This window comes from Aythya ferina, assembly GCF_964211825.1.
Source record: "Aythya ferina genome assembly, chromosome: 15".
In the NCBI taxonomy this organism is placed as follows: Eukaryota; Metazoa; Chordata; class Aves; order Anseriformes; family Anatidae; genus Aythya; species Aythya ferina.
Genome location: NC_140314.1, coordinates 6,577,199 through 6,605,131, shown reverse-complemented (window position 1 = coordinate 6,605,131; position 27,933 = coordinate 6,577,199). Strand labels below are relative to the sequence as shown.

Here is a 27,933-nt window from a genome sequence, read left to right as displayed (position 1 = left end):
TTTGTTTCTAATGCTTTGCCAGCATGTCCAGGAGGTGTATAAGAGAGAATTTGAGGTACCTATATTATTTTCCCAAAGCTGCTCATGACCTGTGATGTTACAGTTCATGCAGAAACCTTAAACAAAAAACATAAATTCAGAGCATGATTAAAGGTTCCCTTTGGAGTCAGAGCAGCATGTAAGACCCTCTTAAAAATATCTAAGCCTGCTGATTGTAGCCATGACAGTTTGCAATGGTGTAGTGTCTTCCAATTTTTCAGAAAATTGTGTGTTCTGCTCCAGGGTATTATAAATTCTTCAGAAGTGTTCATGTGGGCAGTAGGTGACAGCACAAGGGCGTCTCCAGATACCAAACCATGTTGTCCAGGCTCAGTGCCTGGGAGGTGACGGGGCTCCTGCTGTTGGGTCGTCATGGCCAGAGGGACATGTCTAACTGAGGTGTGAGCAGGAAGGGGAGATCCTGAAGGAAAACAGCTCAGAAAACAAGAGGGAAGCTAGTATGCAGATGTAACATGAAGGAACAAGGAGTGTACCAGACCTAGAAGTCCAAGTAAGTCATCTCCAGAGAGACCTGCTCTTCTCCAGCACTGCCACCCCCAGGAGCTGGGCACCCTGGGCAGCTGGTGGCCTTCCTCAGGCCCCGCTCCCAAATCTGTGTCATGTAGAGATGCATGAAGGATCTTCTTCAGTTTGGCGGGCCCAGCACCAGGTGTTTCCTTCAGTGCAGGGAGTACAGCAGTAGGTGTTGGCCTTGCAGGGCCTCTTTGAATCCCCACCAGCCTGCCCAGCACATCTACAGCACAGAACAACCGGCTGAAGTGGGAATAGCTGCGTGTGAGCCCAGAGTGTGTGGAGGGAAGCCAGCACTGAGCTCTGGCATGTGGTGTTGTCCATGGTGCACGCGGCTGCCAGCATGCCCTGCCACGAGGCACGATGCAGCGCCGCTCCCACCGATGTCACCCTCTGCTTCGGGGAGGCGCGAAGTTTTCTCCTGGCAGCAGCAGGAGGACAGCATCCCAGCAAAACTCGTGTTTGGTCGAGGCTGCTATTGCAACCAATTAAGGCAATACAATAAGATGGATCTTAAAAGACCAGGGAGATGTTTTTGTCTTACTTCAGCTCAATTCTTTCTGACAGGAAACCAGGCCTTTGTGTCTCATGGAAGAATTATGCTGAATTGTTAATCTTCTTCATACATTTCCCTTCTCGGTGATGACACACTCATTGTTGAGTTCGGCTGCTAACAAAATCATTATCTGTCGAGTGGCTTCAATTTGCTGAGAAACCAGTCGGCTTAATGTATCTGAAGCTTTGTGCTTAGAAATAGGCATGCTGGAACATCCTTTTTTCTTCTTTGCATTGCTGTGGTTTCCCAAAGCCTTGGCTTCCTAGCTGTACCTCAAAATAGGCTCTATCCTTCCCTTTTCTCTGATGGGCTTATGGGATATTTGCTACATTTTAGACATACATGTCTGAAGGCGTAGAGGGAGTCAAGGTCTAAGCCCTAAGCTCCTCATAGTTAAACCAAAAAGAAGAAATTGTATAAATTTTAGATTAACAAACAAACAAACATTGTTTTCAGTTGGTGTGAGCCGTTTGCAAGCAGCTCTGTTGAGAGTGGTGGAGCTGGGGAGCGTTACACCTGACACAAATCTGCCCTTTGGTACTGGGACTGACATTGCTGACCTATATGGAGCTATCCCACATGAGCAGGGGTGCAAGTGCAGGTTATGCCTTAAAAAGCCAGGCAAATTCTGCACCTTTGGCAGCAGCTGGGCAGGGAAGGCCCATGGCATGGCTGTAGATCTATGTGGGCATGAAGCAAGGGCAGTTCCACCTCGATTCTGCTGTTCAAACCATCCAGGAGCATTTCCAGAGTGAATGGCTAGGCTGAGATGGTCCTAGGGCAGCACATATATGTTTTTGGCTGGGGGGTTGTTGCTTCTACTTTGCCTTCAGGCTTTGGGCTAGGTAGAAGAAGGAGCCAAGTCCTTCCCTCTGGTGCAGATCAACTGACCTGCTCTGCACAAGAGAGGGAGTTTAGTATATGAAAACCACATGCTTCTGCTTTACCTGTTCAGTACAAGTTATTTGATGCCCTTTAATTTCTAATTATTTATATGTTCCTTTGGGATAAATTGGTAATGTAGGAGAAGGCAGGGGTCAGCAAAACAGCAAGGCAGGAGGGATTTTATTCTAGTGGAAGGAGAATCAGACTGACCAGATTTGCATAGTATTTTGTTGCAAAAATATGGATTACAAGGGTTGGAAGAGAGACGGTGACCTATCAGTAATAAAGCACAGTGAGGAGTAATTAAAAAGGAGGTGTGGTTAATGGTGTTGGTTAGATGAAGAAAATGTGCGAGTTATATAGGTGAAACAAGGGCAGCTGTAAGCCAAAATTTACGGAGCAAGGTAACTTGACATTTGTGTAGTTCTCCATTGACACAGGTTTTGTCAGAACTGCAAAGAAAGGGATCGATTATCTGATCATTCGTGGGAAGCATTTTGAAAGGCCTGACTCATCCCCACAGACAGGACTGACATGGCTCTCCAAATGCTGAAGTGAATTAAAGAGTCATTCTATGGGTCATTTCATTTATTCAAAGCAGTTTTGATTGAGATTGTGAAAAAGCAGCTGGTTTGCCAAAGTATATATTTACCACTTTTAGTAACCTTATCATCAAGTCAAATGCGTTTTAGGAACTCTTACATTAAAAAAAAAAAAAAGACTCTGGCTTTAAAAACACTATAATCTGGCTGTTAACATGATATTGTCCAAATTGTACAGATTGGTATGAATGAATGTCAGTCTTAAATTCCTATTAGCTCCCAGCTGGGAAGGGAGTGCATTCAGCGTTTGAGCAGATAGAGCCCTTAGTGCACGGTGTGGACGGCACCTGCCACCCCCACGTGTCCTCTCCTGCCCCCCCAAATGAGCCAGCGACCCTCTCTGCACAGCTCTGCTCACATGTAGGAACCACCTTGGGATCCCCTGGAAGTTAGTGGATGGGCTTGGATAAATCTCCACTGTACAAAGAGGAGATGGATTTACATATTTCTACTGCTCAGCAGTCATTATTAAAATCACAGCAGAGATCAGAGATTGCTCTAGTATCTGCTCATACTTTTAATTAAGGAGATGTCTGCTGCGCGTCTCACTGTAATCCCAGCCACAGTTGTCTTTGAAGACATCCTATTTCCTTTCCCAATGTGTGTCCCTTGTTAGCAGAAAGTCCAAAAGTTGTTGAAGATAGAGAAAACAAGGCTCCAATGAGCTATTCCTGTACATGCTGTTCAGTTAAGGTGCTTGTGGTGTTCATACATCCATTTTTAGTCCTAGTCATCAGCTCAAAGCTGTCCCATGTACACTGTACCGACTGAATAATTTTTGAAAATTCTTGTCCAGTTAGTATTACCCTTCTTGGTGCTCAGATATTGCAGTGCTGCATATAATCCAGAGCAAAGATATGTGGGTTTGTTTCAAGGAAGCTGAATGTAAGTAGACCCATATGTAACATTTTAAAGTGGTTTTGTTTTTTCCCACAGCAATGAAATCAGGAGGCACCCAACTGAAGCTGATCATGACGTTCCAGAATTATGGACAGGCATTGTTCAAACCAATGAAGTAAGTGAAAAAACGTCTGGCTGTGTTGTAATGTGAAATTGTGGTGGAATATTCTGTTGTCATTTTCTCAGCCATTAGAAGTTTGCTCTAGTATTGCTCAGGGTTGGTGTGGCTAGTTCTCTAGATTTGCTGCTGGATGTAGAGCTTCGGGCTGTAGTGAAACCTTGTCTTGCTGGACTGGTCTTTGAAAGAGATACTGAAGAGGCTTCTTATATACATTACAGTCTTCTCAGGAATGTTATTCAGATCTCTGTGAAATCTCCCATCATAAATATAGCGTGTTTTCAGCATTTCTTTCTTATGTAATCTTACTCTGCAGGCCTGAGCTCTATCTAGTGTTAGTTTCCCCCCAAGGAATATGACTAGATATGAGAGATGGTTCAGAATAGCTTTGGGAAGACCTAAAAAGCATTTGTGTGATAAATTATAATTTAATCCATTGATTTATTGTTATTTGTATTAAAGGGCTGCGTTAGTCATTTGGCTGTGGCTATGCTGACTTTGTGAAATTTGAGAGTGATGCTGCAAGATAATCTAGAGAGAAGGGGAAGGACTGGGATGATACAGACTTGATTTTGCACCAGTATCAGGATGGCCAGACTCCACTGAGATCAGAGAGATAATTCAGATATAAAGCAGATGTAAATGAGTTCTGAATCCTGACCTGTATGCTTGTGTTGTAATAAGGAAAATGACTCTGTGCTCATTGTAGAGGGTTTAGCAAAGACGCTCGGGGCTGCAAAATGTTTAATGAAGCTACTCAATATCTGTGTCAAGGGTACCACTGGAATAATAAATTCATTTCCTTCTTTTGTTCCCACTGTAGGGAAGATCCATTAATTTCCTCTAGGATGGTCCATAAAAGAGTAGAGTAACTCAGAATGGGTGGTTTGACGTATGTATTGGTGTTGTGTTATGGCTATAGTGGGGTACACAGTTCAGGGGGTAAGCTGCTGGCTGGCAACTGAGATAAATTCCCAATTTTACTATAGATTTTGCTGTAGACTGACCTCAGACAAGTACAGATTTTATTTAATCTTATTTTGACTGCCAGGAGGGACAAATAATTGGTCCCTAATTCCTTCGAGTTTGAGCAGGAACTCACCTTGTGTGCATTTGTCCTGGTATTCACACAGAAATCGTGTGAGCTTGCAAGGCATTTGTGCAAAAGCCAGGTGCCTCCCTGTTATTTCCCCAGTTCCATGCAAATTTCTCCATGCTTCTGGTAGAACCATAATTCCCTAGGGGAATCAAGAGGAATCACAGATAATAGAAGTTAGAGGCAAGGTGCTATCAGAGAGCATCTACTCCAGCATCTTCCCTTCCCCTCCCAGCCCTCTGCTCTGAATCCTTAGATCATTTACTTCATGATCTATTACTCCATGGGTCCATCCCCCTACATTTGCAAGTTCGATGCATTTAAGCACAATTCCTAGTCGTCTCCTGTCCCACGTGGCAAATCAGCAACTGAGCAGGTTTGAGCAGCTTTTAAGTACTAGGAAGAAGTATGGTTTTTACCGTGGCTTTTTACATAGTGTGAAATTTGTTTCTTCTCCATTTGCTGAGAGGCAGATAATTTCAATCTTTATCATTGGTATGACATTGTAATTCGAGGAATGCTAATGAGGTTAAATCAAAACTTTACTGCTTCTACTGTACTATACACAGCCTTGGCAAGATGATGGATGACAATAGATGTATAGCCACTTTCCTGTATAGAAGCAATTACCACCATCCACCAGTGCAACAACAAAAGATGATGATGTCTTAATCATTCCCTTTGCTTGATTCAAAGGGCAGCAACACCCTATTTTCTCACCGATCTTTGCATTAAATACACATCTGGAAAAAGCAGCATTCAAACATTCAGCAGCTGTGTTCCCAGGCACCACACCTTACAGCAGCAACACTGCTGTGTTTGTGCTGATCGTTGCTGAGCACATTAGTGATTTTGAATAACTATGTTTGCAAGCATTTGTCTTCATTCTGGTAGCAGTGAGCAGGGAGCCAGATGCTCAGCTAGCGTAAATCTTCCTAGCTCCTTTGGCATCTGGTCCCATTGGCCTCTTTCACCAGCTTACGAACGTTTGTTGATGAAGTTCTTGGAAGTGTTTGTAGCATCCATTCTTGATACAAAAATAAGTGGTCTTGAACTGAAAAAGAATAAAAGAAAAGCTACGAGACTTCTTGCAAGACCTTACCGAGTCCCTAGGCACCTCCCAGGCTGCTTCTGGTGCTCCCTCTTTTCTGCAGGATGCTGTTCTGATCCAGGCTTCACAAAGCTGGCTGTGCCTTCTGAGGGCAGGAGGCTATAGGAGAGTCACCAGTCAGGGCCACATGTCTCCTAAGTGTAGTCTGGCCATCAACACTGATGGTGCAAGCATCATTAAAAAAGGTAATAATTTAATTTGGGGAGCATGAAACGTTATGATTCTGTGAAGACTGGGGCCTGAGTTTGTCCCTTCAGTGCTGGGGGAGGCCGTAGGAGTTACATCTCTGTTGAACTGAACTGCTCCAAAGTTTTTTGGAGAATAGAGTTGGCATTAGTAGGATTTCAAGCTTGATCATAAGGAAAACTGATAAACCTGTGTTTTCTACCCTGTCCGGGATCTGAAGTGCTGAAAACCGAATGGTGTGAGGTCCACCAAGGGTAATATGCAGGTGTGAGGCCAGTCTTTACTTGGTGTCAATTAATTTAATTTACCTGGAAAGCTGTTTTTGCTATACAAAGCTGTACTCAGCACCTTCCAAACTGAATACCCTTTTTGAGCAGGATAGCTGCAGAACGGGGAGTCCATGGAAACCCTTGCCTGACACAGCCAGGTGTCTGCTCGTGGAAGGGCAGTTCTCCAGACTTCAAGCAGTGATTTCTGAAGGAGTGGCAGCAAAACAAGTCCCTGGCAAGTCACTTGAAACCCTGCAGAACTCATCGGCCTTGCGCTGCCCTTTCCCAGCCTCCTAATTCCACGTTGAATTTATCCAGAGAGCAAGCCAGCTCTGGAAAAAAACAGACAGGGGTTGGAAATGGGGAAAACAGAATCTACCTTTGGCACCTTTTTTGCTCAGTGTTTGACATTAACTGACAACTCTTCATCTGGTCATCGATCCAGGGTAGTGGAGCAAATGAGAGGCGGGAAGCATAGCAGTCAGGGAAATGTGATAGCAGTAAATAAAGCCTGATCAGCTGCAATTATTTTATTTATCTGTGGCTCTGCATCTTAATTTCTGAAATAATTGCCCATAAAGGATTGCAGAGGAAGCCAAATCTATTTATAAATCATATGGCCCAGTGTAGATTCCTTTGCTAATTCCAAATGCCTCATAGAAAAAGCGAATATTTGCTAAAACTCCAGGGAAGATTTAATGTATTTGCAATGTATCTTACAGTTAATGTGTAGTTTTATTTAGCTCATAATAGTTCAATCATACAAGATTATTACCATATGGGACAGGAAAAAAATAGCAACCTCCCCTTCTCCCATGATTAGTGTGTCTAACCATATTAGTATTGTAGAACATAATAAAATTTATTTACATGATCGCTGGTATCTGCAGCCACAGCTTTTTGTATGACTTAGCAGGTAGAGATGGTGTAGAGCCATAAATTTCAAAGGGTTTTGGCTTATTTGTCCAAAAAGAACATGTGCTTTATAGTTTTATTTGGTTTCCCTTTGTTTCTGCTAGCTGGTGGAGTTAAATAGCTGGCTCAGCAACAAAACCAACACACTTTTTTTTTTTTTTTTCCTCCCAAGGCTTTATTCTTGAAGGGGGAGATTCTGCTCCAGCAGAGTCAGTGTCAGGACTCCTATTGATGCCAGGATTTTCAGAGAGATTTTTACAGTTCCTTATGGAGAAGCCAAATAGAATCAAATAGAAAATGATATCCTGTTATAGGAGTTGTGAGAAAAGTGTCCAGTGGTATGTTTTTAACAATGGCATTTCTCATTCCCAGTTTTATAGGCTGCTTTGTACAAATGTGTAGAAAGGGTATTCATTAGAAAATCTTTGAGGTTCATTTGTTCTATTTGAAGAAATACTACTGTATCTTATGAACTCAGTTTTGACTGAAACTGAGATTAAAGCCAGTTCTGTTCCAACTTCAGATTATTCCTGATATTTTTAACATCTTTTTTCTTTTCTCCTTCTGTTTTTACAAGTCCCAGTGCAGGATTGGTAAGAGCCACGTGGCTGCTTCTTTCAGTGTCTGCTGCTTGCAGTTACAGTCTTTAATAAAGTAGAACTAATTAGCATCAGGGTGATATCAGGGCAGAGGAGACTTTTAGGGTCGCAAAATCCAGATTCCTTGAATCACAGGTAATCATCTCATGAAATTTCATCTATAAACTGATCCAACCTTGCTGACCGCTGTGTTTGTACCCTTTGCCCCTGTTATTCCTCCTGAAACTCGCTGCTGTGAGTGCACTGCGCAACAGTGCCATTGGTCTCTTGTATTTTGCAAGATAAATATTGATTGCAATTTAACAATTTAACTGCAGAAGCTTTTCCTTTGGAACTTTACAGAAGAAATGCGTCACACTGAGACCCATTTTGCTGGAGCGTTGGCTAGCAGGGGGCACTTTTCCACTGTAGACAAGTCTCCTTGCTTCTGCAGCTCTCAAAGTCGTGACCCATCCCAGTGCCAACTTCCAGATAAGATGGTAGCCACGGCGTCATACAAAGTAGGTGCTTTACAGGAACACAACCAGCACGCTTGCCTTCTAGCTTCTGTAATGTTCCTGTAGCTCAAAGACATGGGGGCTGTTAGATGGGCTGAAATCTAGCAACCAAGGTCATGGGAGAGATAATATATTTGTTTCGATTGGCAAAGCACAGCTTTTTATCGTCTTTTAAATGTCGTACTTATAGAGACAAAGCATTATCAGCATTCTTGAAGTTTCTCTTTGATTTCCTTTTTGGAGTGTTCAACAAATAATGCATCTTTTGATAGGGATATTAAATAGGGCAAACAACCCTCGTAATACAAACAACTGTTAATCGCCTTCATTTCCTACAGTCATATTCCCTTCCTAAAGCTGCAGTGTGGCTGTTGTACCTGTGAAAGGCAGCCTCTAGGCCTGATTATCATATCAATTAGCCCGGTGTAATTCTTCTGACTTGGTAGCATTGCTTCCAAGTCAGAGGAGTTGAAATGAACTTCAGCATCAGGGCGGCTGGAAGATTGCTTTCCTTATTACATTGCATATCATGCTGTTTTGAGGAAATACATTTTGCAAACCTGTTGCATTTCAGCTGGCAGGCATCCAGTATAAACATACTGTTATAAGTCAACATGGCAATTAAATCAAATTGCAATGTTTTCTCTGAGCGGCTACAGAAGTGAGATATGCATACAGTAGCTGCTATTCTAGAAGCCTTCCAGGATTAACACTTGGGCACGCTGGAATGTGCCGTGTGAAACCCAACAGAGCAGATGCTCGTCAAAGTACGAACCTGGCCAGTTGGGATTGTCACTTGGTTTTTGTCCTTAAACTGTTTTACTGCACAACTCCCTGGAGATCTCTGGTTTTGTGCGAGGTGTGTTATTGGAGACCCAAGACTGAATAAACCGGTGGGAAAGGCTGATGTTAGTAATCCCAGTGTTTAGTTTATATAAGTGTATTTTAAACTGAGAGGAGTGCTGTCTCATTGCGTCATGAAGAAGAAACGCTTTTCTGCTGCTCAAAGTAACAAACAATAATCAGATATTCTGTGGACCTCATCCATGAGATTTTGGGCTTTTAAAAGATACGTTCAAATCCTTGCCTACCAAATCCCTGCTGAAATGTTTACCTGACTCAGACTGACAGGCAGATTCTGATTGTGATTACATCAGGAATAAACGTGGAGTAAGCTGGATGAATTATATCACTCGAAATTTGAAATGCATGAAATCTGAATGTGGTCCTAAAGTAGAGGTTGCCATGTAGTATTTTGGTTCTTCAACTTTCTGTGTATTATGCATGAATTGCTCTTCTCTTTTATAACTAATCCCGTTCATCAGAACATACTTCAGTATTTCAATGCAAATTGTGTTTTAGCACTCAGCAGTGCCTGTGGTCCAAGTCTCATTTATGCAAATTGGAAAATTTGCACTGACTTCAAGGGGAGTTGGATGGGGATTGATGCTGACTGATAGCCCTGGACAGCAATGAAACTCAGTCTTCTGTCTGCCAGTGCGTGCTGCATTTCCCCTTGCCACAGTTCAGCAACTGCTGCCTGAAATATTGATCAATCCCATCCAGCCCAAGAGCAATCTGTTCTCCAATTCTGCAAGTGTGTTTATGAAATGACCCCAGAGTCAAAGTCTGCAAAGTCCAGGTAGCTCAAAGGTTGTCCACTCTGATTAGGGTCTGTAGGGATGCATGACAGCAGTGTTTCACCAGCCAGGGCAGGGAAAACAAACCTCTTTTCCATTTTTTGGCTGCGGATCTGCTGTGTTGTCCCGAGCTGAGCTGCCCAGTGGTGGGATGGGGCAATAAGTGTCCCAGTGGTGTCATGCTGGGTGCCACCTCGTCTGTGGGGTTCAGTCCATTCCATACCAGGGGGCTGAGGGCTGCTTTCCACAGCCGTCAGTGAATTCTCCAAAATTCCCTCTCCCCTCACCTCCCTGTGGCATCTCCAGCTCCTGGCAGGAGAAGACTTTACCCAGTAGCTCACAGAAGTCTCAGCCCATGATCTCTGTGTCTGGGGTTTTTGCATGAATAATTAAAGCCTTTCATTTTACTTCACCTCACTTGGTGTTTTTCCTGTGGATGATAGCGTGGTGCTCAATGTGTTTTTTTGGCTCTTGTCTTACACACAAAAGGCCACAGGTACAGGCTGTACCAGCCCCATATCACCTTTTCAAGAGAGAGATGGGTGGGCAGTCATATTTTACAGTAGCAAAGTGTCTGCATGTATGAAGCTATAGATCAGCCTTCTTCTATCTAAATACTTGCAGAATCTCACTAATTAGTCTTCAGGAACAGAGACATGCTGTTTATTTCTTCTTTAAAAGCCAGCTACTGCAGCAGCTTTTTTTTTTTTTTCACTTGTTACCAGAGTGTATTAGGAAAGAAGCATTTTCAGTGTCTGATTTTAATCAAGCTATTTCTCCATTTTAATTTTCTACATACTAAGCAATGCAGTCCTGTGGATTTGTCTTTTAATCAGAGACTCATTTTTAGTTCCTCACCTTCCTATTTAACACAACTTACCCTGCATTGGCAGTGCAGAAAAGCAGCAAATGTTATCAGGGGAAGAGCTGGCATGAAATTCATAACCTGTAATTTACTGCTAAGTAACAGGGCTTAGCACACAGGGGACTCATTGGTGTAGCAGTGAGGTAAGATGCCCTTAGTAAATCTAAGGAAAAAAAATATGTCCAAAATGTTTTCAGTGGGACATGCAGATATTGCTACCCTGAAATATTTCATTGGAATTTGTCTCCATTGCTTTACAATTTATAATCCTTAAACTAGGCTCAAGAGGCTGAAATTCAGGGAGGGAAAATGATTTGTGCAAGACTTGTGGCATAAACCAGAGGCTGAAGCCATTGGGCTGTGCAGTGTTTTCTCTCCAGAGCAGCAATGCGCAGGTTTCTCCTAGCAATCAGTTGTGCTGTGCTCACCTCCTCCCTTGGGAGGAATTATTTTTGGAGGCATTTGTGGAGCTACATCACTCCCCTCTGCCACTGGTCTTTGTGGTTTAGGCATCCCCACTGCCTTGGAGGGTGCAGATGGGGATTTGGTCGCTCGTGCTGAGATTTGGTTGAGTAAATTTGCTCTTCTAATGCTCACCTTATTACAGCCCTCAACATTTCTGCATGTTCCTTGAGTTAGGGTTGGCTCCCTAAGGAGGAGGAAATCAGCAGCAGTGAACTGTGTGGGATAAAACAGTTTCAGTGTTTGAGCACCCACATCCAGCTTTGGCAGAGGGCAGTCGTTCAGGTCCCATGGCCAGTGACAAGGCAAAAGCAGTGGTGGCATGCAGGAGGGACCCACAACAGAAGTGACAATGTCTTGTAAGTTGAGATGGGGACACTGGCAAAGTTGAGATGCTTAAGAGAGTGCACAGAGTGCATTCAGATTGTGCCATTGGCATGGTGCTGTTGGTGACTCACTGCTGTAAACAAACAAAAAAAATGTATGTTTAAAATAGCCCTAATGGCTGATAATAATAATACAGCTTTAGGACATGCTGGGCATTTCTGACTTTCTTTCTTTTCTTTTTTTTTTTTTAAATTTCATTTTCATTTTCAGTATCTGGTTCAATACCGTTAGTGCGTTCTCTTTCTAACTTACAATTTTTCACCCTGCTGTAATGTGCTGCATGTGGGTAAATAAAAGTGAGAAAGCCTGAAAGACTCATTTGCATGTGAAGAAGTAGCAGAAACCCAGAGTAAATAGCATCTGCAAATGTGTGGGAGCTGGAGAGTAGGGGGGGACAGCAAAACTGTTGTAAATAGAAGCCGTTTAAAGAGCTGGATTATGCACTGTGGATAATAAAATACCCCAAGCCAGCTCTTAAGCCAGATCCTGTTCTGAGCAGCAGAGTCCAACTGATCCTGTTAGCTCTTCAAGCCCCTTCTGTAAACCTTGCTAATCGGTGGTCCGACTTCTTCATGCAGGGCTGGTCACCAGGCCAGAGAACGAATAATGCCATAGCTGTGCATGGAAACCTGCAAGGGCAGAAGTATTGCACACAGATACCAGTACACAGCCAGTCCATGGATTTTGAGCTGCTTTGGTATGCTGCCATGAAGCAGCAAGGGAAATGTTGAATTAATCTGTAGGTGTATGGGAAATACAGCAGTGAAGGTTGTTATTATTTTCTTTATTTTTTGGTATAGCTTATTTGTATTTTGTTTGATTTTATTTTGTGATACGCAGAGCATTTTTACCCAACGCATTTGTATTTATTTCCCTGTATTTCGTGCCTGTTTGAATCACTGCAGTATGACAATCCATCCAAAATTTTCAAACGAGCCTCTTTTGCATCCAATTCTTTAGGGATTTATTAAGCAGAAAATCTGATTCCCGGGGCCTAAAACCCAGAGGTTTTTCAGCCTTTCATGTTACAAGCCCAGGTTTTGTGCAGGGAGGAGGGGAGCACAGTGCTGTGCTTCCACTGCCAGCTCTGCCTCCCAGGGCTGCTGATGGCAGAGACAGCTTAAAGCAAAATCCTGTTTTTTTTTTCTCCGTAAGACCAAGACGTGAGGCCTGGCCGGGCCCATGAGCTGTTGCTGGCAGGATGGGGCACAGCCAGGAGGACCTGTGCCAGCCCTGGGCAAGGCAGGGGCAGCAGCTCAGCTGTCCCTTTCCACATGGTCCCAACGCCACCCCAAGCCTCTGTGTCTCCCCTGATCCACACCAGCAGCCAGCCTGACATCTCAGGGCTCCAACACCAGCAAAACAGACTGCCAGAGGAGGGGAGAGCTTCCTTTCCTCATTACCTGCCTAATTACCCTGTTCTTGGAGCCAGCTCGGAGCTAACACTGTCTATTTTTGCAGCCTGCTAGCCCCAGGTAGAAGAGCTGGGTAATGGGTGGGGATTTAGCCCCAAACATGCCCATTTTGCTCTGCCTGACCTACTTGTCACTGCCCGTAGCAGCCACAGGGCTTTCTGCTCCTCTCACTCTTTGCTTTTCAGAGTCAGTCTTTTGCACTGCCAATTGCATCGTGGTGCCTCGAGGTTGTTTTGCCGTGCATTGAGCGTTTTAGGACAGAAGCTGCATTTTATGAGCTTCTGCAGCACTCGGGGCAGTAACGCTTTGCCCGAAGCACCGGCGAAGCCTCCGTGTTTGTGCTGTGGCACCGCAGGGCAGCATCAATTCGGAGCGGGTGCGTGGCTCTGGGAGGTGCGAGCACCCCTGGGGGCTCCAGCTCTGTTAGCAGCCAGCAGAAGAGCTGGGTTTTGTAGCGTATCCAGGCCACCTATTCAAATCCATGCTCTTTTGGCACCCGTGAAATTGTCTGACAACTTGCGAGCGGGCACCGTGCCATGCAAGCAGATGGGCACGGATGGCCTGGCAGCCAAGAGCCCAGGGTGTTCATCTGGCAGGGGGGAGCAGGAGCAAAGCTCCTCGGCACGCACGGCCAAGCTCCCTCCTGAAGTCACCGTGGGAAAAGCTGGCACACGACGGGGGGCCTGGTTTGGGGACGGGGTGTTTCGCAGTGGGGGTGTCCCGTCTCCTTCTGGCATGGTGCTGGTAGAGGTACATTTCCCGAAGGCTGCTGACGGGCTGAGTTTGAGCAGCCTTCATTTCAGCAAGCTGAAGAGAAGAGAGGCTGCTGCCGTGTCCTTAATTCACCAAGTCTTTATGCAGGGAGAAGTTGTTATTATTCATGGCCGTGACTTGTCCCTAGATCCACTTCTTTTTTGGTTAATTTGCTGAGAGAGAGAGAGAAGGTGTCCCTACAAGCCAGGGTGCTGACCATGTGAAGACATAACTCATGGAAACTGAGCTCTCTTTCCAGGCAGGAGGTAGCAGCAGGGGAGCCTTCCTTCAGCATTTGTGCTCCATCCAGTCCATACCACTCCAAAACCAAGGACAGGCAAGTTTCTGAGATGCTTTTAACCTGAGCTCCCCATCTTGATGCACAACGTGGTGGTGCCAGCCAGCCCCTGGCACTGTCCGGTGTCCTCCAGAGGCTCACCTTGAAGGCAGCAGCGCAGCAAGGTTTTTAACTACCTCTGCCAGGCGGTGTCCTCTGAGAGGCTGCCTCCTGCCACAAATGCACTGTGAGATAAAAGGATTTAAACATCCTCTTTGGGGCCTCACAGAAATTGTCAGGAGGGCTTTCTTTAAATCCTGACTCCAGGGAAGGCCTTAACGCTTACTGCCCGGAGGGAAGCTTCTCTCACACAGGCAAGCGTTTGGAGGTGATTGACAGATCATTAATTAACTGTTATTAATTAACCCCTAATCTGAAGGGAGGGAGGATCTCCTTGTGGGCCTGGATCCTGTCCTTTCTTTGAACAAAGGAATCCTCTGTTCTGCTGTACTCCCAACTCCATCTGTCTGTGGGACTGCAGAAGCTCATAAAGAAGGCAGGCCTAATGATCCACCTTTTACAGCCCCCCCTTCAACCACCCTCATTTCCTGACAGTCACAGTTCAAGCAGGTGATTTGCAGGAGCAAGACTATTTGTGTCTATTACTCCGAATGTAGAGAAGGAGATCTGTGTAAAAATAAATCTGTTGTTGCCTTTCCACCTCGCCTCGTTCCCCGCAGTGTAGGATGGGCTCTGGAAGGGTGCCGGCTCTGTCTGTAACACAACCCAGCTCTGCATGTGGATGGTCGCATACCTCCCTTCAGGCTGGCCGTGCTTTGAAAGGTTTCAGCCAAAAATTAGGACAGAAAAAACTTTCTTGTCCAGGTTAGCTCTGGCGTGGTGACCTCCCCTCTGTCCTCCCCAGCCCCAGCTGTGCTAAGTGCTGAGTCCAGCTGCAGCTGAAGCCGTAGTGGAAGGGACAAATGCTTCTCGTGCTGACTTCAGCTGGACTCTGCTGGTGTCCTTGAAGATATTACTTGGCTCTAATCATTCTGAGCCAGCCCCTATCTCCTGCCAGTTGTACCTCTAATAACCTCCCATGTCAGGCACCAGGATAATGATAGCTTTATTTAACTTTGTCTGCATTTGCCTGTCCAGGAGCAGCAATGCAGCAAATCTGTACACTAGCTGTGGCCTAAGAGAAGAAATCATCCCATTTATCCCTAAACCTCAGTTTGCAAGTTCTTTGCCAGTCTTGATAAAATATCAGCGGTGATGACAAGCCAATAGTCATAATCACTGATGAGTGTTTTGCTGATGATTGTTCTAAGGCTTGTGTCCAATATTGTTGACCCTACATGTTTCCTCTTATGTGCTGCATCTGTTGGCAGGAGAGAGACCTTCTCAGGGATCAATATAGTACCCATATTGCAGGAGTTATCTAAAACCCATAATGTTTGGCATGGGTTGATCCTTTCATTCAGTGTAGTGTATCAGGATTCATCCCTACAGTGCAATTTCAGACACAGCAGCTTTAATGCTGTATCATCATGAATAGGAATGGCCTCACTTTGCTGACATCTCAATTACATTTTTAACAATAATTTCCTTTATTAAGTAAAAGGAAGCCAAAACAAACAAACACCAGTACTGGAGGCTTACTTTCAGGATTGTATAATGCAGTCCTTTACATGGATGAGGACTATGAATCATTTTTGTGTAAATACTGGTTGAGGTTGTTCATGTGCTTGTTTATGAAGGGTTCTTGTTTTGTTTTTGTCCCTGCAAATGCCAGTCTATCACTTTCTATGCAGTAACACAGTTAAGAGCTCCCTGGTCCCTCTTATCTCACCATACTCTTATTTAATTATTGGGTTCTTTCTTCTGTTCTTTCCTCTAAAAATTCACTCACTTTAAGAGGTGAGATTGCAGCGTATTGAGCTGTGTGATATTGCACCAATTGTTTATTGCGGTATCTTTTAGATTTTAAGAGCTACAGGTCCTGAAAGTATTTTGGTGTTACCAAAGACTTTAGTATCTGTGTATTTATGGAAGGTATTTTCTGGCTCTCAGCAATGACTCCAAAGCCCCAAAGAATTACTCTCAACAGCCCTGAGTTTCAAAGCCTGACATCACTGTGAGCGAGGACTACAAATCCATCAACAGGAGCAGGATTTTAATTGCTTTAGAATGATTCTATAGAAATCTAAAATTGCTTTGTGGGATGAAAAAAATCCCCACTTTTATCTGTGAAGAGGTTTTAATTCTGGTGAATAAAATAAGTGGCTGCTGTAATAATACAAGATTTTTTCCCTCTGACTGTGTAGCTGTTCCTTCAGCCCCTGCCTGCTGGGATTTTATCCTTGAGCAGTGAGACATCGGAGTTCATCAGATATTATACATGGCAATTGCCAAACCAGGAGAGGCTCTTTGGTGGCTGGAAGATTTGTGCTTCTGTTACGTTAGCTCTTAAAAAATGAGACCCCCTGCATTCTTTTGCAATGTGACCTTCTCTGGCTGATCATGTGCTGTATTTTCTCTGTGATCTGATTTTAAGGGTGATCAAAAGGTCAACAGTGCTTTAAAACACAATAATACCTTGAATCTTGCTTTGCAGCTTTTTTTTTAATTTTTTTTTAATTTTTTTTTTTTATTTGAAAAGAACCAAAACCTCTGCAGACATTTCTACATCTGGCTTAGTTTCTGGTTAAATGCATCCTCAGGGGGTGCTAGAAAATATTACTTCTCCTCTTCAGAAGTAAATGAGTCATATTTTCCAAAACAGTTTTCAAGGAAAGGGCTATCAGAAGTTGTTTATATTTTCCTGTTAAATAGATCTGGTGAATACTTGAAAATGGTCTACAAGCAAAGTCTGGAAGGCTTCAGCAGCAAATTTTTCACAGACGATGTGGCTGAGCCAGGGACTGGGCAGACCCTGATGGTCCTTTCCTTATTCCACCCCTTTTGCCAGGGAAACCTTTTCTGAACTCCCAGATAAGCTTTAGCCCAGGCTCAAGCTGGAAAAAGGCACCATTTCTCCTGACTGCACCCCAGCCAATGTCACCTAGATGTTCCCAAAGCCTCCCAAGGCCGTTATCAGGCATCTCTCAAGTGGAGCCAAAATAGCATTTAATACTGGTCAGCAGTAGCATTTCCTTACCAGGTATTTAAATGATTATTGAGCTCACTTTAGGGAGGGAAAACCAAAAAAAAAAGGGAAAGGAGAATCTAACATTTGTTATTTTAGTGGTAAGCTTGATACAAGGTGATTGCCAGCTGCTCCTGAAATTCGGTGCTGATATTTTTCCTGTTTGAAGCATGCTGATGCTAACATGCATTAAGGTACAGAAAACCTTCCTGGTGAGGACTTTAAAATATTTTTAATTATTTTCAGAAATAAACCTAGCCATTATTGTATTTTTGAAGGACGATTATTTTGCCCTCTCTTGCATAACTACACATTTTAAAATAATTATTTTTATATTGATTTTCTTCAAATTGACCATAACAAACCAGACAAATCTCTTCAGGATTAATTTTCCACCTAGCTGAAGAAATTAGCTATTGCTTTCTCCCTCCCACCTCAAAGTCGTGGTAGAATGGTTACCTGGATACCCTGCCTGTAAAGGATGTATGTGCTGAAGCAATTTAAATAGCCTGATTTGTCATCTAACTGCAGACATCATTAGCAAAGCATTATTTGGCTGGAACATTGTAGGCTGAACATGGATAACTCCTCTGTGTTGAGGAGAGATTTAATTTAACCACCTTGTGCCCAAATAGTGCCTGTCTTGAGAGTGGAGCTGCAGCAAGTCCAGTGTGAGGACATGTGTATGGGTGGGAAATTATTTTACCATCATATACAGCTTTTGGAAATGTATTCTGCACCAGGGTAAAAACAAGATATTTCAAATAATTTGTTTTAAAACCTGCTGATTTGTTTGTTTGGAGGCTAAGAGAGAATTTGCAGATGGAAGAAAGAGGGGAGGGAAGGAAATTTGAACCTGGCTTTTGCTTTTTTTCGAGTAGCTTTTCTCCTCGTCTCAGCCCCTGTTGCAATGTATGTCTCTTGCTAGCCTTTCAGTTTTTAAAATGACAATTACATCAGAATGGAAAGATGTGCAAAAGTATTTCTTTTTAGAAAAAAAAGGTGAAATTACAGTGATGACTTGAGATTAATTTTTCTGCATATGACAGCGTGCAAAGCAGGAAATAGTCACCTCCTCTGAGAAATACTGCATGCCGGGAGGTGGGAATGGACATTTCCCTGGAATCTGGCTGTTGAGCTTGGCCAGGGGTTAGCCTCTGCTTAATGATAAGCAATGCATAAAAATAAATCCAAGCTATTGGATCACTTTTTAGGTCTGGACTCAACCTAACTCACTATTTCAAGGCTTTATCCAAAATCAGGTTAGTTATATTGGTTCTGGTGTGATTTGGAAGATTCAGCTAGGGTCTGGGGATTTGTCAGGTAGGTTCAGTGGACCTGCATCCTTCCATCTAAGCTAATTCTGCAGCTACAGCTGAGTTGCAGGAGCACCACAATTGCATAGCTGCCAATTACATATTCCTGAACATCCTTCTTGGCAAATCAACTCCCAAATCATGTTCAGGAATCATAGTCTTAAATGAAGCACGGTTGCAAAATATTCTGCTGATCTATGGTGCAAGTCTTTTTCCTTTAGTCGTAATTGATGTTACAATTTTTTTTATGGCTTCTGTCATTAGTATTCCCAATTGGCTCGATCTACAATTTATTTTGTGCTATAAAAATGCTAAGAATTTTCTCCTGATTAGCAGCAGCAGCAGGGCACGTTTCTAGATTTATCAACATGGGATATTTTGGGGCGGGTAAGGAATCTTTTGTCTTTGAATTAAAATGTGTCTAGACAGTTTTTTTGTTACAAATCTAGCAAAATGAAGATACTTACTAGGTAGTAATTAAATTCTTTCAGTGACATACAGTCTATTATGCACAAGACTTCAGTATAATGAATATATTTATTTCCAGGAAATCTACAGTATTTTCCTTGCCATTTGTAGGAGTAAGCATATAAATAATGCAAACCATGCTGCGCTGCTTTTCAGCTCTTCCTAGGAAATTATGCCATTAAAAATGCCATGGTTCTTTCAGGCACACACAGACACAGCAGGTAAAAGGAATGTTCATGTGATGAACAGTGACAGAAGCAGCATCAGCTAATACATAACACTGCAAAGCACAGCTCAGACAATGAAATTGTTTGCAGTAATTATGGTGCAGAATGAGACTGTTGTTTAACTTAACATCATGGTAGTCAAACTGGGATCCATCAAAGTGGGCTCTGAATTTACAGCCGAGGGTTAGGATTCATAGGCATAAAATGAGATGAGGGAAGATGGTGAGCTCTGCAGCCTCCCCTGCCACTCCATACACCCACCATCGATAGCCGTAAAGAAAATCAAACTTAATTTGAGCAGTTTGGGAAATACGAGGCCCCAGAAAATTCCTTGTGGGCTTGTTTTTGTTTGAGAGCACATGTTGCTGTTAGAAATCTGCAATTCAGATGTTAAAATCTCTCTTCTGCAAAAATAGCAGTCGCTCCTGCAGCTTTCAGACAGCAAAGATCAGCCGGTGCATAAAAGCACGGTCGCGTCCTTTTTCTCAGTGAGGTAGGAGTGTTTGGTGTGTTAAGGCAGGAAAATTTACCATCTACCATTTGTAGGCATTCCTTATGCATAAGCAGAGCTTTAGTACGTGTTGCAAATGGAAATTGAGTACATTATGTGCCTGGAAGGAGTTTATCTAACTATTTATGGGCTGATCACATTTTGAGCTAGAATTGCCTGGGTTATTTTTAGTGAAATAACGTTACAGGAGTAGGTGCCTTTAGAAAGGAGCAGCGAAATTCTCCTGTCACGTGGCAGTGCTTCACGGAGAGACTCCCAGACCTCACTTGTGTGTCTGATCTAAAACCTTCATGTCCCCAGGCTCACGGACGAGAAGCCGAATCCCCAGTGCCCCCAGTGGGGCTGCCATTTCAGATCAATGAATTGCAGCTTGGAGCCAGGCTTCAACCTCCCACAAAGCAGCTCCGTGCATCTCTGTGCTTTCCTCCATCTGTCCAGCCGTGTGCCGAGCACTTGGATGGCTTTGGCCAGCCTGGAGCTCTGGCGTGGAAGTGGTCCGTGGCTGCTCCCTGGCAATCCAGCATAGGTTTTCCCATCCCTCGAGCACGGTGCCCACGGAGTGCATGTGTTTGCCCTGTGGTTTCGGAATGGATTAATTTTCAGAGCTGAGGTTAGCTGTAGCTGGTTCAAAGGAGCCAGGAGTGAATTCAGCTTAGCATGAGGCTGTTGGGTGAAGTTTTTGTTGGATCTGGCAGAATAGTTCAAAAAGCCAAAAGAGTTCACTGTCTAAGGAAAAAAAGGCCTCCGCCTGTTTTCTCACCTTTACTTTCAGGGTAAAAATCAACAATTTTCACTCAACTGCTCTTTGATACAGATGGAGAAAGAAATTCCACAAACATTAGAGATGCAGATGTAAAACAGCACATCATTAGCACGAGTGACTACCCCTTCTTTCTAATATAAAAGGAATGGAAAACCATTAAAACTCATGAAATAATAAGGCAGAAGCATATAATTTAATATGGTCATCTATTTGGAAATGCACATTGTGCATAAATAAGCAGACATAGCAGCAGGGAATCCGCAGCCATCTAGCAAGTAAGTTGTTTTGCCGTTGCCATCTGACCTGTAGATAAGTGGAAACAATGTCTTCATTAAACCTACAAAACTGCACATTAATCATTAGCAAAACCACTGCTGCGAGATGTAGGGGAAGCCTTGCTGTGGCTCCGGGAGCTGCGTGCATGTACCTAATGGCAGGCTCTAACTATTAAGTTCATATCAAAAATAGATCTGCTGTTGGCGTGAAGGCTTGAGCCACAGTGCTTACGTGCCTGCTATGAAGGAAATCCAGTTTATAGTTTCTAGACTTACTGTACATTGGGGAAGAAAATCTGTATCTGCAAAAAATCCATCCTAAATGTAGAAAATAGAATCCTGTGTTGCACCCTTCGGTCATTTTGCTGGCATTTCTGTAGGTAAGCAAAGGACCCACTTTATTTTGTTTCCTCTGTCTTCCTCTTTCAACCAATAAGCCAATTCAGTCCGAAAGTAGTCAGACTGTCTGTAACTAATCCTATAATACTTTCTTGACATTCATATTGCTGTTGAGCATTTCTGTCAATAAAGTCATTGCCTGTGAGCTGCATGGAAAACAGAGTGCCCAGGCAAAAAATACAGGTTTCATTCTTATCAATATTTTGATAAAATGAAGATCTTCTCTCAGCTTTGCTGGAATTTACTCAGGCATTTGATAATGGCAGCATATTGGACATGACTAAGGAGGGAACTTCAGGAATCTATACTAAAACACGAGAAAATGGCCTGTGTATTCTTTTTTATCCAAGATCTGAATCCTGAAAGTGTCAAACAAACAGTGTATTTTGGACAGAGTTGAAATTCCAATATTAATTTCAGATGCTACTCCCCAGCCTAGCTTAATCCTACAATATCTGCCTTGATATTAGTAAGAGCTCTGGAAGATGTCATTGCCATTTTCAAACTAAACGCTAAAAGCAAAGGTTATGTTTTCTGTCCCCCACATTCAGGCATGGACAAGAAAGGGGTGTTTGCTGTCACAGCCGGCTCATTTGGTTATTCCCTTCAATCTGCCTCTGACTCATGCGCCACTGAAGCTAGTGAGGGCTTTTCCCATGACTTTGCTGGCCTTTGGATTTGAGTATGGGCAGGTCAGGTCCCAGTTTAGGAACTGCCTCTGTTGTTCCTGATCCAGTTCACCTTGAAGTTAATGGGAGACCTTTCACTAAGTGATAGGGAAGTTGGATCGGACCCAAAGAAAAAATACTTAGTGAGTACTTGAGGGATGAAACAGTGCAATTCAATGATTAACTCATGCAACCACTTTCCTCCACTGAATTCTTGTCCTCACAGTTTACATTAAAAGGCAGGAAAACTGTGAAATACAAGTGTCTCATGCTTTAGGAAAATCACTGTCCTTTCTTTTGAACCAGGCTCCCACAAAACTCCTGCGGGTTGTACACACATACCTATCGCACTGTACAGGAGATAAGCTTCATATTTTGTAGACATTTAAACACAGTTAAAAATTCCAGGAGAAGTAGCCAGACATGAACATTTGGAGAAAAGCAGCTGCATGTCATAAATCAGGTTGTTTGGTTTTTTTTTTTTTTTTTTTTTTTTTTTTAAATTGGCAACAGTGTCATTTCACACAATGTTTTACTGCAGATCTTTTGCAGATCTTTCCTCCTCTCTCTTGTCTTTTGCTTTTCTCTTCTTCCCTGTGTCGTTTTTCCTAACCTCTGCATTTATTATCAGCCCCTGCATGCTTTAGCACAATCTCCCCTTACCTTACTGAACAACCTGAGCATAGGTAAGCCTTTAGGTTTAAATTAGCCAAAGCTAATTTCTAAGTCTTGTTCCAAGGAGCACACTTGTTTCACGTTGAACACGGGCTCAGCCAAGTCACATCGGAGTGATGTATTCCCTCCACACCCATGTGTGTGTACACACACACACACACACACACACACACACACACACCTTTCCTGAGCTTTGGTTCAGGTTTGCGTGTGTGCGGTTGGGTGATCCACGAAGCGTGAATATTTCTCTGCACCTTGAGCACGGGAGTTCACTGAACTCGTTCCACTCGATGGGAGATATTTATATAAAACAGCAATTGCCCTGAGATGTGCTGCCGGGAGCAGCCAAGCCAGTGAGAGGCTGGCTTGCAGCTCCCCTTGCAGTGGTGCTGAGCAGTTTCTCTGCCACCCTTCTGCTCTTTATTCTTTCATGCTGGGTGTTTTTCAAAGGTTTCTATGAGTTTTTTTGTTTGCTTTGTTTTTTACTTAAAAGGAGCAGGGTTAGGCCAATATAAGCCCTTTTTAAATCCTGCTTCTACTGCTCTTGTGATAGATGCTCCTCAAAGCCTTCTCCTCCAGGTTTTCCCTAAAATGCTCTCCTTAGTGGGGATGAAACAAGGAGAGGGCTCATGGCTGCGTGGAGAGCAGGGCTGCTCTTGCTTCTCTCACCCCGCTGCAGCCTCCAGCAGCAGGGCCCATGCAGAGGCTGGGAGGTTGAAATAAAAATGCTCCTTCCCAGTGTAAAGGCAGAAGAGGGAAGAGATGCTAATATGGCTTGATTTTCCCTTGGGAGTAACGCAGTGACTCCCCGGGGGCTGCAGAGCATTAACCCAACCTTTATCCAGACGCTTGCAAGCTAAAAGGGCCCTGATGTGTAATTTCCAATGTAATTTGTGACTCACGCAGTGCCTTTAATATAAAGCACGGATTAGCGGTGGGGGTTTCCAGCCTGGACGAGGAGAAGTGTAGAGGGAAAGTGAGATTTTTTTACAGTTCTTTTAAGGCACAACTGGTCCGTGAAACGGCTACAAAAAAAGAGCTCCCAACCCAGTGCCCTCTTACTCATGCAGTATATGGCCAGCCAAGTCGGAGAATAACCCTGTTAGCTTGAAAGTGGACAGGGAGCTGCGAAGTGTTTGGGTTGGTGCTGAGATGGTCTGTGGAGTCTTGGAAAGCCGGGCATCCTCTGAATGAGGCTGTTCCTAAGTGCTCAAGAGGTTCAGGAGTACCATGGAGTATTTGGGCTTTTAAATCACCTTGGCAGCTGCCTGCCAGAAAGGAGCTATTTGAGAGATGCTCTACATGGCAAGCCAGTGATGTCACCACATTCCCAAACGTGTAATGCTTTGCAGACTGGAATAACCAAGGTGGGACATGTGTCCATGAAGCATCTATGAAACCAGCCTCAAAGGGCTGTGAGCAGTTGCTTGGTTTTACATTGGGATGGGGCTGGTGCCCTTGCACAGCCTGAATCCAGTCCCATCACACCTGGGGAGACAACGAGCAGCAAAGTGCTGTTCTGTAACCCTTGTTTGGGCAAAATTCTTGTCGGGAAGAAAACACACAAAAAAGATGGAAGAAAACACATTAAAAAAGAAAAAGGACGGTTACCCATGAACCGCAGAAGTTACCACACACTGCAGAAGCAGCTCAGGGCAAAGAATAAGTCCACCACCCTTCATGGAGATCACGGTCACTGACAGCTGGAGAAGTAAAGAGACAGGAGGAAAAATTAAAGAAAAGCTGGAGGTGGAGTAGTTTGCTTTATTAGAGCAATGAAATACCACACCATATCAAAGCAATTCCCATTTCTTTTGTAACCACAAAGTAGTCTGAAACAGGCAATTACATCTTTTTTCCAGCTCAGAGAGGCACGTCACCCTTTGCCACACATTAAGGAATGTTAATAGCAGCAGGAGGGAGTTCAGGGGTGCGTGTGCTTTAGTGGGAAATCACACCTCCGAGGAATTAGAAGCACTCAGCCCCAGGGAGTGATTATCTCGCAGTAACCACATGCCTGCTGTTCTCTGTGGCATAATTATTCGTGGGATTTGGGATTCAAACAAGCCGGACAAGCAAAACTTGCAGTTCTCCAGGGAAATAACCCCCTCTGCCCCGAGCTGGACTGGGCACCTGCATCCTCGGGTGCTCTGTGCTGTTCTGACCCCGCATCTCTGGGTTGGTGTCAGGCAGGAGAGCAGCGTCCAGCCCTGGAGATCCATAGCTGGTAACAGCTGGGCAGTGCAGCACTCACTGTACAAATGAGAATTTGATGCTCTTTTTTTTATCTGTCAGTCCCCAAGTGTAGACTCTGTCCTCCTAATGGGTCTTGACAACAACAATTTCTCTGCAAAGTCTTGGGCACCTTGCTCAGTGTAATGCGATGTCCAGTAGCTCTCAACTGATTAACTGTGAATAAAAAGCCCTCAATATTTGGCTTTTGCATGGGTAATTGAGGAGGAAGAAGGAAGAGTGACGTAAGTTAGTTGTTTGGCATCCTTGGGGAAATGCTGAGTCTGTTGTAGTGCTCTGCATGGGGCTCTTGCTTGGGTACTGAATGTTCTGAGGGCACAAGGTGACATCTGGGTGTCACCAAAGCCCATGGCCAAAGCTGATTTGTACTTTTGGTGGAACCACATGTTTTTTTCCCAAAGTAGTTGTTGTCATGGGTGGAATAGGATAAAGAAAAAAACAACAATAAGTGTAGAAGTGGATGGGGTGAGCGGCCAGAGCTGCTTCTGCGATCCCATGCTCATCACTGCCTTGTTCTTGCAAAGTGCTGAGAACAAAAGAGCTCCAAGGAAGTATTAAGTCTATGCTTGACTGTCAAGGACACACATAGTTCACTGAATATATGCGTGCCCAAAGTTAAGCATGTGCTTAATGAGGCTAGAGTGCTTTGCTTAGGGCAGAGCTGAATCCTTAATAGCTCCGTGTTTTGCAGCTTTTGCTGAAAAATGGAGCTGATACTTCCCTGCTTCCTGCACTATTTGGAGGACAGGCTTACTAATATTCATGCTTCTTGGACTGATGGGAAGGAAAGTAATGAATAAAAAGGAAGACATTATGTATCAAAACATCAAGTTCACAGTAATTAATTTTTCAAATGTATTTTGAACTGGTACTTATTGTGAACCCTGGAATTTCAATGGCATATGCATCACATACAACAAAAAGAAAAAAATCCAGCAAGCTGAAGGAAATTTGAGCTCCTGATGCTTCTGATACATTTAATGTTGTTGTTCCTTCAAATCCCTACCTCTAATGACCCCAGACATATTAAATAACATTCTCAGGGCTGAAGCAATGCTTCAGACTTCTAATTTTACACCAGTTTTTCCTCCTGCACTCTAAGAATGTTATATATTGAAAAATCTTCTCTGCAGAAAGCACTCTGTAGGCTTTTTCCTGAAGACAGGCTGCCGGTACCTGGGCTCACACTGAGCGCTGTTTGCACTGCCTGGTTTTTCAAAAATAGTTTTTGCAGCTGGATCATTCTTCACGTTTGCAATTTATGGCTAGCAGGCAGTGTACAACTGAGCCTTAGAGGGATAAATCACGGGGAAAGATGACAGATTTCATGGCCTTGGCATGGCAAAAATGCTCACACCACTTGTCCAAGAACACAGAGGAATCCATGCCAGAAAGGCTAGTATAGGGGTGGAAAATAGTGATGGTGATCTAGTTTCTTAATGAAGATACCTTAAAGAACAGCACAAAATATCATTATAGCACCTCATTAATGATCTCTCCTGCTTATTTAATTGCTATGAGCCTTTTTTTCTCCCTGCTGTGGCAACAGCATTGACCATATTAACGTTGGTACTGGGAACTGTTCTGTAGTGCTGTCAAGTACCTCTTAATCTTTCAACTCCTGCACGTCAGCGCGGGTTTCTCTCTCAAAGATGAATCAAACCTTATTTCTGTGTTGAAGATTTTGTTGTTTTTTTTTTTTTTTATCTGCAGAGTAAATTAGTGACAGGAGCTTCCCAGACCTTGCTGTTCTCTTCATACCGTGACTCATTTGTTTTTCTGTACAAGCCCGGCCTTTTCTGGATGGTAGGAAAGAATTCCTGGCCAACACGCACTGCCACTTAGCCACTGGAGCATCAGCATTTGTTTGTTCCCTGTCCCAAATCCCCTGTCCCCATCAGCATCCCAAAAAAGGGAGAGGAAGGAGAATTTGCAACAAGTCCCACGTTTTCACACCTTCAGTTTCTGCTCATGTCATGTCCTGTGCCATCAGTGGACCAGTGTGGATTATAAACGTGCTGCTGAGCAACCCGCACAGACAGTAGGCTTCTGTAAATCAAGGCATGGAGACCTGAGCTTCTTATTTTGGAAATACACATTTCAATCCCCTCTAGAGGTCCCGAAGCAGCCCTGCATATTGTTCTGTACATCAGAAGCAGCTTTGCATACAGATTCCAGAAGCAGCTGTGAAAAGTGTTGGGGTAGATCTTTACTTACCCCATTGTTCAGTGGCGCTGCATTTCGTTAATAACCGAGATCAGACTCTATCCCATAAAATGAAATGAGCTGGAAAAACTCATCTCGTTTTAAGTCTTTTAAACTCTTACACTTTTTAACACTGTGCCTGCCTCTTAATTTTGAGGTATCTTGGGGAGGGGGTAGTGGTAGAAGGGAAATAGAAGCAGATATTGTAAAGAATAATCTGTAAAGAATACCTGTCTGATCATGTCCAGTACTGCAGCAAGAGGTGTAAGATACTGATGTATGTGTGGGACTATGCATGAAGTACACCTCTGTGCATGCACTTACATGCATTTATCTGGAGTTTGGTAGTGGTAGAGTTCTGCGCTCTCATTGTGTATGGCTTACTTACTTTGTAACAGCATTCCATTTTGCTTTCTTTTAAGCCATCTTCTAACTAAATACTACTACTACTACTACTACTACTACTACTACTACTACTACTAATAGACCCATGACTCCGATATCTACCCCACACCAGCTCTCTTTAGCTGACATCCCTGGAAGGGGAAGGGGACTGCTGGCTGTCGCACCAAAATGTGCGGGTGGGGAAGACGTCCTGACAAATATGCTTACACTAATAATATTTTTCCATTTGATTTTCCCATGATGACAGGCAGCTACTTACTAGGCAGGGCTGGAAGTCATATTCTGAATTGCTGAAGGAAATGTTCCCAGATGATCAAACTCTATGTGTTTTTTATACTGATCAAAGATTCTCTGCATGTCTTATATATCTGAAAGCACAGAAGAATGAATGAAGAAAAAATAGTTATTCTTCTGTGATGGTAGACAATGAAATGATGATTGGTGAGATTACGCCTTGACTCTACTGTCAGCACAATGTCAGTAAAGGCAACGGTATAGAGAGGGAGCATTCTGAGAT

At 43.5% G+C, this 27,933-nt stretch overlaps 1 protein-coding gene across 1 annotated transcript in view; it reads left to right on the top strand.

Annotated features, from left to right (window-relative positions):
* The window catches only part of FAM20C (FAM20C golgi associated secretory pathway kinase), a 57,506-nt gene that overhangs the window by 8,029 nt on the left and 21,544 nt on the right, over nucleotides 1-27,933 (top strand). Inside the window, exon 3 of the mRNA XM_084536298.1 lies at nucleotides 3,550-3,628. Within this exon, the coding sequence (XP_084392424.1) occupies nucleotides 3,550-3,628 (79 nt within the window). The remainder of the gene's footprint in view (nucleotides 1-3,549; nucleotides 3,629-27,933) is intronic.